Below are 13,680 nucleotides of genomic sequence, written 5' to 3' on the forward strand. Positions count from 1 at the left end.
AATTGTCACTCCTGTTGCAAATGTTCACAAAGAACAATCGCTTACTTGCATAAGTTAAGAATTCCTTTGTATAAAGGAGCACTGAGATGCATAAGATGTAATACATTTCACAAATGCAAGCATTTTACAAGTCCATATTACAAGCCATAATGTCTGGTACATCAACATTCCACAATACAAAGCTTATCTTTATATTTAAAAATAGAATATAAACAAATAGTAATTCACATTAAGACAATCGCCACAGCAAAATTTCTTAGAGGAAGTGCTCTACCAACACAAAGTACCCTAAAGCCTACCAAGCAAGCTCTAAAGTTCTCCAATTTACAAGGGTTAGGGGTAGAAACAAAGAAAGGGCAAGTGACATCCAAAATTTTGAGAGAAATCAAGAACTCCAAATGTGCCATGTGCCTCAGCTGATACTCAGGTCAGCTTCATTTGGGGAGTCATTACCCCTAAACATGATACAGCATACCATTTGAAGAAGTAACAGAACAGTTGATTTACTTGTAAGTTGCTTTATTGAAGCTATAACTTAATAAATTTGATGTTCAAGGTGTAAAATTATCTCTCAGACTAAAAATTAACACAACAGGAAAAAATAAGTAATACAAATCTACTTATGTCACCCCACTGGTAGAATCGAACCTGTAGGATGCTGTTCTTTGAAGATAAGGAATTAAGACTATCACAGGCCTGAATAAACAGAGAGGGAAACACAGCAATAGAGTACTTCACAGTAAAATACCTCTTTATTAGGAATATATTTAAAATTAGTTTTTTATTTCAGGTAAGAAAAATAGCATTCTGACCTTTAGCCAGTGCTGATTCTGGTCATATGCAATATTCTAACAGCTAGAAAAGTTATGTGCACTGTTGTTGCCCACTAACAGTTCTCCCAAGTGTTCATTCACTGTCTTTTTTTTTTTTTTTTTCTCCTTTTAGCTTATTCTTAAATGAGTTGAAGAAATTCTTCAAACAAGGTTTGGTTTTAGATCTTAGTTAAGATAGACAGACTGGCTTGACAGTGACTCAGCATCTGTTACTAGCTCACGTACAGCTTTTATAAGCCTTCTTCTAAAGAACAATATGGTTCGATAGCTGATCCACGAAGACAATTAAGTGGGCAACTCTTCAGGAAGACTGTGGAAGAACAAATCCCACTCTTCTACTATACAGTTTAGTACTGTACAGTAGCAGCAATTTCAAGAACTTCAGTTAATTCTACACCCCTTTATAAGAGAGCAGTGAAGAACAGAATATAGGGGTATTCCTGTTACAATTCAAACAGTAAACTGCTTTGTGTGTACATTTTTATACTCAGCACAAGTTTAGACTCTTTCTCTTGCTATGCTATAACTTAACAGTTTAAGGTAATTAATTGGATCATGCTGTAAACAAAGATATAAAACCTTTGTGTAAGCTTTACTGGTTCAGGAGTGTGCAAAAATACCTGCCTTCAAAAAAAAAAAAAAAAGCTGTTTAATTTTCCCATCATGAGTACATAATTAGGTAGCATATTTTAAGAAAAGATTTTAATCCAATTAAAAATGAAATCTATGCATTTCACAGAAGCGTTATAGAACATTTGTAATGAAGTCTGTGTTTTTTAGATACCGGACATCCATTTTCAATGTGATGTATCAGACAGGGAAAGTATTCTGCAGACAAATGTGTTATTTTTGGTCTTGTAATTTCTTCCATCCTCTGTAGCTAATATGAAGCTAAAAGATACCTCTTCTAATTAGATTTCCATAGGTATATGTTTCTTCAATGCAGATGGAAACACTGGATGATGATATTACAATAATCTCCAAATACACTGAGAATAGCCAATAGGCCACAAGTTTGTGGCTGTTTTAAGTAGTATTTTAAAAATATATAGAACCACCAAAAATAGACTATATCAGGAAGCAATCTGATACTCAAATAAATAGAAAATTTGCATTTTAATGTCACATTGAATTTTAGTACATTTCAATCCAAGAAAAAAAATAAACTGACAGACATAGTAATGAGTACAGGGTTATATATATTACAATATGCCTTGTTATAATACATTTGTGGCTTTATGATAAAAAAACCTCAAGGGCAGATGGAATTTGAGCTCATTTAAGTAATTGCCAGGAACAAAGCATTAAATGCATTTCTGAAATAAGTACTTTTATTTAATTTCAAAATCTTAAAACAGCGTTAGACCGTGGCCTTTTCTTCAAAAGAAAAAAAAAATTTAGTTACCATGGAGCTAGCCAAGTATTCTGAAAGGTTTAAACAATATAGAAAATGCTTTTCCCAATTTTACGTACAATGAAAGGATAGATGAGTTCAAAACCAGCACCTATGGCTAACTCCATGTTGATCTTGACCTAGAAATGCACATTACTGATCTCCACCAGGAATCCAGCAAATTTTGGAAGTTGTCCATTTCATATGAAAGCAAGAGAAAGGGTTATCATATGTAAAAATATTTTTCAAACTGTTCTTAATGTGTAATTGAAAACTAAAGGCATGGTCTCTTCATTATAAAAAAATAAAGGTACAACAGAAACTCTAAAGGAAGATATTCAGCTATACTGAAGTTGCAACCCTCTGAAAAGAAAGAAAAAGGAAAAAAGTCAATTAGCTAAGCTTTGTGCTCTAACCAAACTACTTACAGTGATTTTCAATGGCAAAAGCCCATGCTGACTGGGTGATTTGACAGTTCCAAATACTTTTTGTAATAATTTTTATTTGTATACAAGGACACTAAAATGATCCAGTCATGCAACGTTCACTTTAAGCATTCTGCATCTCTTTTCCAATCTTATAGCTAAGGATCTTGTTCCAGTCAATCTTGGTGCGGGTAACTGGCAATTGTCGACGTAAGGCCTTGAAAGTAGTGTCCGACATAGTCTGATAATTCTCACTGATAGCAGTCTGTTAAACACAAAGTCATACAAAACAAAGACACATGAAGAGCAGAACCAGGGTGCTATATAAAAAGTTATATGATTGAGTAGTCTTACCTCTTAAACAGGCTTAATAAAAATATCCTAAATTAAAATACTATTTTATGAAGAAAAGCTGTTAGATCTAGATTGAAATTATGCAAAGAAAATTAGAGCGACAGATGCAATAATCCTGACTGTAGCTTAGGTGTTTCAGCAAACCACAGTGTGGTTAAATCAGCAGCATTAATAAAGTGCTGATCAGAGTTAGCTCACACATCGTTAATTTCAGACACTGAAGTCTTCCACTGTTTTTCCTGTGGAGATGGTAGAGTCAGTCCACAACGTTGTATGAACTTTAATATAATGCATATGATACATACTTGGTAAATTTTTATTAAAGAGCATTTTTTAAAAACTGACAGAACATGATGTCTGAAATTTGCCTTATGTTCAAGACCCAAATGAACATGAATCCACTTCTACAGAGGATACCTAGAACAGTTATACTTTTCTAACCTCACAATGACTAATTGAAATGGATACAGCCTACAGTCATACCTGAAAAAGCTGTCTAACAGAGTAGCCTCTGAACAGAATCTGTACAAGATTTCCATTTAAGGCATGCACTAATACTGAAAGACATCAGAATTGCTGGTATTTGATCATACTAGGGACTTTTCTGCTCTCAAAAAAAACAACTTCTAATGTAACGTTAAGTAGGTGAGTGCATGCAATCACCAGAAGGTATGGAAAGGAAGGACACAGTTAATAGCAGCACGTAATCTATTTATATTTGTATGGAACTGCAGTATCTTAATATCAATGCTAATTGATATTAATATCTATGCTAATTATAGAATACTAGCTTTGGTTAAGAATATGGTAATGTTACACACGTGAGTAAGGAAATAGGGTTTGTTTCCAACATACCTGATACTCGTTTTCTGCAGCCTCTACGATTTTTATAAATTCCTTCGCTGTCTGGGCTTCATTCTAGAAAAAGAGAATTTGAATTAGGTCTGATGTTCAGCATGATTCTAAGACCAGCTGGATTATATTTTTTTCCTGTAGTTACATGAGATGTCAGATAGACCCCATGAGAACACATGACCATTTAGTGGCTAAACCAAAACTGAACAAAACATTCATCCAAAAGGCCTATGTCATATTACTATCTTTGTATTATTATTATTATTATATTAAAAAAACCCCACAGTCCAACTGCACAAGCAAAAGATTACCATGAAGCTCATTAAAATATTTTGATTTAAAATTCTATGGTATGATAAAAAGACATATGGAACAGAACAGCATTTGGAAACATGACAATGCACACACACACAAGTCTCTAAAAACATGCAAAGTATGGATATTAACATTATCAATGTTAAATTCCAGTACAAATTCAGGGAAACTGAAATAACACCAGCTAACCCAGAAGTATGCAGAATACAGCCAAAAAAACAAAAGAAATTTGTTCACCTCTGAACACTCTGAATCTGGAGACTAAGCTGAGGCAAACACTAGACTTTATACACCCAATCTTCTAAAAACATCCCCAAGTACATCTTGCAAAAATGAGGGTGCAATACACCACAATGTCCAAATTTCATCATGATTGATAAACAGTTTCTTGGCTTTGGGCCTCATCCTTAAGTATGCAAGTGTGTGTTTGTTTTAAAAATAAAAAAATGACTTGTCACTCAGTCTGGAGACAAATTAGCTGAAGTGTCACAATGAAAGCGAGGGTTCATGAATTTCAAAACTTCCAGCTTGGTATTGGGAGACATTCCTAAGTGTGCTTTTGCAGAAACTGTTGAAAGTTAGGAGCGTTCTTGCTCCACGTGATCCCTTGTTTCTACAGAGGCAAAGACTGGGAGAAAGGTACAGCAGCTTCAACTACAACTGGTTCAAAGTATCAATGAGACTGCAGCTAGCAGCTGTGAAAGCGCTCCTGGACACTGCAGAAAGAGATGAAGGAGGAGGTAGACACCAAGTAGAATAAATGAAAGGGTTTTGACTTTTCAGTGAACTGAGGCAATGATTTCAAAGGCTCTGCTAATGAAAGGAAGAATTCAGGGGTATGAGGTCTTATTTGGCTCAGAGAGAAATTAGGGCTAGAAATAGTATGAAAAGTAACCTTCAGCAAAGTTATTCATAGTTCTAGCAACAAGAGAACTCTTCATTTACTGCAGTTGTGCCCATTGCCGGTACAAAATTGCTTCTCTGCCAAACAACAACAAAGAGAAGTCATCAGGGTTCCTTTTAATCTAGTTACCGTTCCTCCTGTGTGAAATAAGAACCTGTATAGCATCTGCCCTCTATGAAGCTCAAAGCCAAGGCTAAAAACTGGTAACCAGCAGCACACTTGCTTTTGTTCCAGCAGGAGGCAGGAGAGTTATGTAAAACATGTTTTTCTACTCATCAGTCTGAAGTCATTTTACTAAATTGCGGAACAGGATTAAGTTTCTTCCCAATAGAAAGTGAAGCAAAAGCTTTTGAAAGAAGAACTACTTCCACACAAGAAGCTTCCCTGAAGCAACTCTTAGTTGAATGAAAGACTAAACAGATCCCTACGCTTACAGGGTCAGAAGTCATTTTATATCTAGAGCTCCAAAAGCGTTATCAGTTGGCACCACACTCCCCCATTCTTCATGGTGGTATTGCAACTGAAAAGCCAACAAGCCTTGCTTTATATTAACAAACAGTGTTCTTAATTGATGAATTGAGTTTTTGAGCCAAATTGGTCACCACTAGTGATTATCATTAAAATACTTCTACTGTTCACTTTCACAGTCCCCTTTGCCAGTTTAACTGCACTGGCTTAAGTTTTATTAAAGAACACTCCAACAGAAAATCTTACTGTTCATAAACACAATCACCAGTAGGCAAGAGGAGCATTATTTCGAAAGCAGTAGTTCATGTTGCAACATCACCAACACTTAAACGATACATCTGGTACTACTTCCAAACAAGTTATTTCTACTGTCTGCTCCTTAATATAATGATCCATTTGGAAAGAAGTTGAAAAAAAATTATGCTTTAAAAATAAAGTGTGTTATGCTTCTGAAGCCAAAGCATCCCTGAAAGGGCTTTTCGTACAGAATAGCAAAAGGCTGACAGCACCAGTTACAGACAAGCAGGAAAGGAACGGAGAATACCCACTACTGCTTCTCAACTGGTAGCATTTGTCTGCTATTTTCACCATAGTGGTCTCCTCCCAGTGAGCAAAGGAGGCAACCTCCTAGGGACTGTACTAAAGTGGGTTGTAACAACTCAAACCTCCTTCATATTCAAAAATTAATTCTATAGGTCACTCTGCAAACTAAAGTTTAAATACAATGGAAGTGCAGAAAGACTGACAGCAAGCTAATTAAAGCTTTACAAAGTTAATTTAGCTTATAGAAGCCACATGGAAGCATACATTAATTTTAATTTTTTAACTTTTTTTTTTAAAACAGTAACTATATCTTAGGTTAAAGTAGTAAATATAACATACAAAATATTTAAATGAGAACATTAATTCCCATTCATGCAGAAGAGCAAATTAGCCTCCAAACTTCTCAGGTTTTTTTAGGCTTGCTTCTCTTTTTAATTTAAGAAGTCACTTCAATATACGTGTTAAGGTCTTTAAAGTTCACTTACAGACACTGTTAGAGAATCTTGTATGTCTTTATGGCTCACCAGCTGAACATTACCATCTTCATAATAGTGAACCTACAGAAAATTAAACAAAGAACCTCATATAAAATGTTATATACATATAAATGTTATATACAGCCCAACAACATACAGAAAAATCAAAGTATTGTAGTATTTATCATAATAACAAACCTATACAAATCAAACAAACACACATAAAATGTTACGGGATAATAAAAAAAAATAGGAAACCCAAAATGTTGTAGAATGTAAATATTTTTTGAGGGGGAATGGTAAAGAACCTACTCTGGAAACATTTTTGTGTTGATGTGCCTTCAGTAGTATTTCATGCAAAGAAGTTTAGAATCATAGAACCACAGAATCATTTAGGTTGGAAAAGATGTTTAAGATCGAGTCCAACCATAAACCTAACACTACCGAATCCACCACTAAACCAAGGTTTTGATTAATATCATGAAGAAGGTAACATACTATTTATGTGACCTTACTAGAAACTCTTTAAATGGTGAAGGTATATTTAAAATGAGAATAATTTTGGCAAGGCTTCAGGGTACTGTGAAGTTTTTTTGCTTCACCCAAACTGTTTTCTAGAGACAATATAACATTAAGCTTCCCCTTCTAGATCTGCCTAGTTTTTGTATTTTCCTCTATTAAATAAGGCTTATAACAAAAGCTGGTTTTTATCTACACAAAGGAGCTCTTCGGGACAAAGCTTACCAAGGTTAGATAGCAAAGCAGAATGAAATCTATTTACTTGTGACATGTTATATCTACAGAACAGCTTCCTTGATTATTTTGCAGGAGGAGACCATCAGTAAAACTCTACCCAAGCTAACTTCAGTACTTTTAAATTCAGTTGGGAAGGATCTGAAAACATACAGTTTCTAATGCAACTGTTAGAAAACTTAAAAATAGGAAGCATACATAAAGTTTAAGTAATCATTCACAGTAACTGATACAGAAGAGTTATGCAGCTCACTGACATTGAAATAGGTAACTTGAAAGACTTTTTACAAATTTGATAAAGTCAGCATAGCTGACATTATGAGGAATTGAGGGATTTGTGTCTCACCCTAATAGACAAGATAGTATTTTAATTTGGCAATTAATGCACAATACTACAATTTCATATATATTATCACCATACCATCTGCAAGAGACCCTCAATTTTATAAACAACAATAGAGAAAGCATGACAGAGTAAGACAGCTATACCTAAGCAAAAGAAAGGTTTCCTATATGAGAAAAACATTATTTCCTATGATCTTACATTGTTATTTTGCTTATTGTCAAATACTTGTTTTTCAACAAAAGGTATCACCCTAACCATAAAATAAGCTTCTTTTCAAATCAAACATCACTGGGTGAAACTTCTGCCAGCCTTTTTCAATCTATTTCCTAAAACATGAGAAGTGCATACTCAGTGCAAAATTCTAAGACCTCCCAATGAAACAGCAGAACAGTAGAGAAGTATAAATCTCCACCCTTCTCTGTCACAATCCACTGGAGAGGACCCAAACCTCCCCTGTGCTCTGAGGCCAACATCAGCACGAACATCTTATCAGTCTCACTGAGTCGCATTCTTGGCAAACACTCGGGCCTAAAAACTCAACAGGGATGAAGAGTCAAATCTAATTCTGGGATATGTTATATCTTAAAGAAAATATGATAAGTAACTGTTCTGTACTATACCTCACTGCTGACATCCTTCTAGAATGCTAGGTCTGGGTTCAGAAGACTACAAGAAGGATGATGTTTATGAACAGAACCTCTTGGAAAGGTTAACTAAGGAGGGATGAGAATAACAAATTATCTAAGACATAAAATTAGTACACTTATCAGTTGTTTTCCATGCACAGTTGGAGCACATCAAGCACCACAGGGACTTAGTTTTTGTAAAAGACTCTTCTGTTGCAGTTTTCCCCTTACATATAATTAAAAGAAAATTTAAACAATGGAAGAGATGAAGACAGTTGAGTGTCTCCTGTATTATAATCTATTAATAGAATTTAAAAAAAGGAAGAAATCGTGCAAGTGACCTTAAAAACACTAAAGATACCTGAAGACAGGAATTTTCCCTAACATATTCAGAAAAGGTCTTATCAGAAACAGGGCAATGGTCATATTGCTGTCAAAAAGATTCTGCAAATAACTCTGAAATTTCAGTACTCTGAAATTTCACTAGTGTTGTAGTGAGTTCATATTCTAGAAAATTATTTTCCTCCTTAAAAAAAATTAAAGCACTTTTTTTGTTTGTTTGGAGAGGGGAAGGGAGAGCACTCCCATATACACTGAAGAAATTGTACACAATTTCTAAAAATTTGAAACTAAGTTCAAAATTCCTTGGTGAAACAAGTAGTTCCTATACAAACAAAAAAAAAAATTTAAAACTTGTCATCACTTCCCAAAACACAGACTTTAATAAATGTAAATAATGTCTTGATTAATTATGTGAAATAGTAATAAAAAGACAAAATCAGCTGGTGCCCAAACTGACAGACCAATTAAAACCTAAATTCCCTATTCAGGCTATTTTCTAGGCTAGTGAGCTAACCTAATCTTTCCCAGAATTAGGTAGACACCTGCCTCTAGAAAATCTCTTAAGACATTTAACCAAAAGTGCATGCTGTGGAGAAAATGCCAGTTTTGCTGCAAGATGGATTTCAGTGATAGTTTACTTCGATTCTCTCAAAGTCTTGAGAAGCCTAGAAGTTATTTAGGTTATTTACCATGATCATCTTGATCTGACAACATAATAATGGCTGTCCACATTTTGCCTATCATTACAGTTGTTATAGAATTTGCCCCAGAATGGGAAATGAGATTCAGGCTCCCTGCTTGGGTGGATCTGAACACATCTACCACATCCTAAAATAACTTCCTAAGTCTCAGGCTATAGCTAGGAAAACATTCCATTGCATCTTCCTTCTGTAGTCAGTCATTGAGCTGTAGGGAACTGCAAAACTCATGGAGGCACAAAAAGAGCAGGAAAATGGAACTTGACTCTTATGTCTTGTAAAAAATTAATGAGGTACTATGCTGAAAGCTAGACTGCACGAAGATTCTAGTTCCTGATCCCAGAATTGTTTTAATAAACTCTTGCAACATATGTATAGACATCCCAGGGAACCAATCCAGGAAGTCACGTCCCCCTGCCTACCACATGACAGTCAGACTTCCTTTTGTCTCAAGACTCCTGCATTTCTGCTTGGACAGTATCTCCTTTCTGAATGCCCTAAAGCCAACAGGAAGGGCAAATTCTGAATGAAGAAGACCGGGATTCAGAAATTTTAGATGGTGGAACAACTGAAACCTAAGGTTTCCACCTTCCTGAACAATAGGGTAGATAACATGGAAAAAAACCCCTGCTATTATCAGTAAAAAAGAAAAAAGTTTACTTCAGGAAGGGCCTACCCTAGGGAAAGGCTTGTGCCATTGTGAATTCAAGAAACAGGAAACCAAAGAGGTATATGCCTAGCCGAGGTGAATAAACCTTCTGAAGTCTTCTGAATCATTACATTAAACACATATTTTGTAATGATTAGGTACATATGCAATTGAGTCGCTAACGCTTAACTGAATGCGCATCTCTGCTTTGCTTATTGAGTCCCCAAATTCTCTTTGAATACTTAATACACTGGCCCTAGTCTCCCTTGATAATAACCGGAGACTTTACCAATCAGGATACAGCTTGAGATAAGCATACCTGAATTTTCAAGATGCCAGCCACTTGAGTGGTTGAAGGGGTGATTGTAAACTTCCATTCTGACCTCCATCGGCCATTCCTTTAAAAAAATAAAAATCAGAGGTCACCTTAGTGGTAAAGAAAAAAACTAACACCACAAACCAAACCAAACTATACAACTGATAGTCAAACAGAGAATGAAATATGCTGTGGAACTACACGTGCACAAAATCTTTCACAAAAGATTCAGCCCCATAATCAGTCAAGAAGAGAACAGTTTCCCAAAATATTTACCCTCAGTTCTGGATATGGACCAAGGAGACTTATTAGTAAGGACTTTTTAACAATAGGACTCAACTTCTGAAAATACCTAAAGCCTCTAATGTTTTTTCCCTCCTTTATTATGAATTAGGTATATATAGTCAATATTTTGTTTCTGGGACCTGGATGACTTGCTGGATGAGCCAAAGTCACACTTCACATCAGGCTACTAAAAACTTGAATGGAAGGAACATTAAAGCAGCAAGACTTTCTGCTACACTGAACTGTAACTAGGCCTTTCAGCTCTTCTAGCATTTCTGTTCCAGGACAACTATTTCCTTCCAGTTTCCTTCCACAAATTCAATATCCTTGCCAAATTGCTTCAGCAAGTTTCAAACATCTGGAAAAAAGCATGAGGAGATTGTAGTTTCACCTGATTTCTTTCTTGTAGACTAGACATTTTCTTATTTAGTTATGAGGTTAGTGGATTAGAAGGTTAGTACATTGGAGCTATATTAAGAATGCACTGTGGCTGTCTCTCGATTCTTTCCTCCTTTAAGTGCAAAGGACAAAAGAAAGCTGATACTATGAGTTCCCATCCTACTAATGTTAGGTGTAGATTCCAGGGCATTCAACAAGGGGAGGGAAAGAGATAAATACTAAGATTAACACCTACTAATGGATCTATATTGGCACATCTTAGATACAAACAACATTAACTCAATTATAAAGCTATTGGTTATTATTTCAGACAATATCCGAATTTTAGATTATCATTGAAAATTCAGACTAAGGCAATTTAGAAGCTTGTCGGCATCTCTAAGAAAACTGAAAGGTTCACCCAACTCAGTGACACTAATGCTACTGGTAGCCTTAAAACCAACTCATTAGGTATAAGACAGCTTATGTGCCAAAACACATTTTAGGCACAATATTAGTTTTTAGATGCACGAGATTCAGTGACTAGCTAACAAATTTGTTTGCTGCTTAGTCACTTTGTGGTCCTTGAAGTTAAGATGACCGCAATGTTTCGACTCTGGGATATCTTTTTTGTCCTTAAGACGCTATTTCAAGAAAAGAGTTCAAGTTCAGAAGCATCCTTCTGTAGGAAATGCTCTATGTTAAAAACATGTCATTACTTTATTTACTTCTGTTGACTTAAAAATGTGAAAGAAAAGGAACGTTAATCTCTTACAAAATATTTTAATAAACCATCTGTCCTACTTATGTTGATAGTATTTCAGAAATTCGTTGAACATTTGTCTTTGGCATGTATTGGTTTTCTATCATCCAACGAACTTGCTTGCATGTCAGGTTGCCAGACTTCCAAACGCCTAAAAATCTGGGACACCTTGAGAATAAATACTGACTGTGGCTTGGGCTGGATATCCAGACATACAGCTGAATAACTGAGGAGCCTGGTTAGCTTTGAATCTATTCCTCCATCCCCAAATCCCCCAAACTAAAATGCATTTATTAAAACTTGCTAAGAATAAGAATTAGTCTGACTATCCTCCTGTACACCTCTTAGAAACATGGTCAATATTTACCCATAGATGTCTGACCATAACTTTATTAAAGAAAACTTTCAAGAAAGATTTTCTCCATCTATAAAAGATTGTTGCTTATCTGTTGTTGTTCTTCAATATAATGACTATGATGTTAAAGTAACTATTTGGAATACCAAAATTCATTCATACTTCTGAACTAAAAAGAAAATCAGTATTATTTCAAGTTACTTTTAATATCGATATAAAACATGCAGACTTGACTAGTCAAGTTTAAGTCAGTAGGAAAAATTATTTATTAACTGTGCAAATTCAGTTAAAATCTATGGAACAGTATACTGGGCAAATCATTTAACTGATAGACACACATGCTGAAATTACTATGCATATGTAATATTCACCTTCAGCATGAGAAAACAAAAATTTCTGCACTTCCATTCATTACCCATGGGACTACTAAATATAATTTCAAGCAGATGCAAAAGAACAAATAAAACAATAATAATGAAACACGTTTCTTCAGACAACTGCATATATTAGCTATCTTTAGGAGATACTTCCTTAACCCAATTCCGATACTGTGACATTTATCTCAACTCTGGCCAGTTTCCTGCAAGGAGATATCCAAAGTTCACTCCAGACTGCGGAAAACATCTTTCAATCAAGTACAGAAAAAAAAATAATAAAATCAAGCTGCTGTTTATAAAAGCTCATTTCATCCAAGATCACCTTTATCTACCTCATCTAAAAATCAATGATTTGAGTCCTACAGTAAATTCATCTTTGGTCACAGTCTTTCTCCGAGACGTGCAAACTAGGAGGAGCTGGTTTTATTCTGTCAGTCACAAAGGAAGCAACACAAGCAGAAGCAACTGTATAGGGAAAACAGGCGTGGTTATCAGTGCCAGTGTGATAAAATTTCTTATGACTCTTCCAGTTTATGAGGTTCCCAAAGTTCTGCAAAGGACACGCAGACGTGCAGCCTGCCATCTTACTTACCACAAAGGAAGAGATTTCTACGTAGTTTTGGCAGAAAAACTTGGGGTGGGGTGGAGGGAGGAAAAAAGTCACATGCAAGATGCGCATGCACCTGCTTCTCTGAGCTAAGGATTATCAGCATAGCAGCACTACTAGTGCAGTTATTCGGTTTGCTGTATTTTACAGTATTTGTATCCATACAGAAACTTACCAAAAATTTTTTGCTTGGAACTGATGGCTCTCTATGCATGCAATAATGGTCTGCTGTCCATCAATTGTTTTACCATACACCTTAATTAGAAATGAAAAAAGAAAAACAAAGAAACAAACACCAACAAAAAACCACCAGAGTTAAAGTTTCAGTATTTGTCTTGCTCAAACTGCTTAGAGATATCTAGTTCTATTATTGTTACACAAACTATAAAATTTAATTTTATAACCACTATGGTTCTTACATAATATTCAGTACACAAAACATTAAAGTGTGTATTACAATGCACAAAAAATTAAGATTAGAAAATCCAAAGGTCAAGCATCTTAACTGAAATTTCATATACTACAAACTCAGTATATGAAAACTTCAATTTTGAGCCTACAGCAGTGACTGCTGTGACAATACATATTACCAGCTGGGTTTCAGATATCAGTTATTCTA

At 35.2% G+C, this 13,680-nt stretch overlaps 1 protein-coding gene across 2 annotated transcripts in view; it reads right to left on the bottom strand.

The window, feature by feature from the left end:
* Positions 1–1,930: 1,930 nt before the first annotated feature.
* CAPZA2 (capping actin protein of muscle Z-line subunit alpha 2) overlaps positions 1,931–13,680 on the bottom strand; it is a 31,365-nt gene continuing 19,615 nt past the window's right edge. For both annotated transcript variants that reach the window (XM_075743762.1, XM_010299371.1), the window contains 5 exons: positions 13,237–13,316; positions 10,300–10,378; positions 6,576–6,647; positions 3,861–3,923; positions 1,931–2,916 (listed from right to left, as the gene is read on the bottom strand). In XM_075743762.1, coding sequence (XP_075599877.1) covers positions 2,776–2,916; positions 3,861–3,923; positions 6,576–6,647; positions 10,300–10,378; positions 13,237–13,316 — 435 coding nt within the window. In that variant the 3' untranslated portion in view covers positions 1,931–2,775. The remainder of the gene's footprint in view (positions 2,917–3,860; positions 3,924–6,575; positions 6,648–10,299; positions 10,379–13,236; positions 13,317–13,680) is intronic.

The sequence above is a fragment of the Balearica regulorum genome, chromosome 1 (genome assembly GCF_011004875.1).
Source record: "Balearica regulorum gibbericeps isolate bBalReg1 chromosome 1, bBalReg1.pri, whole genome shotgun sequence".
NCBI lineage: Eukaryota > Metazoa > Chordata > Aves > Gruiformes > Gruidae > Balearica > Balearica regulorum.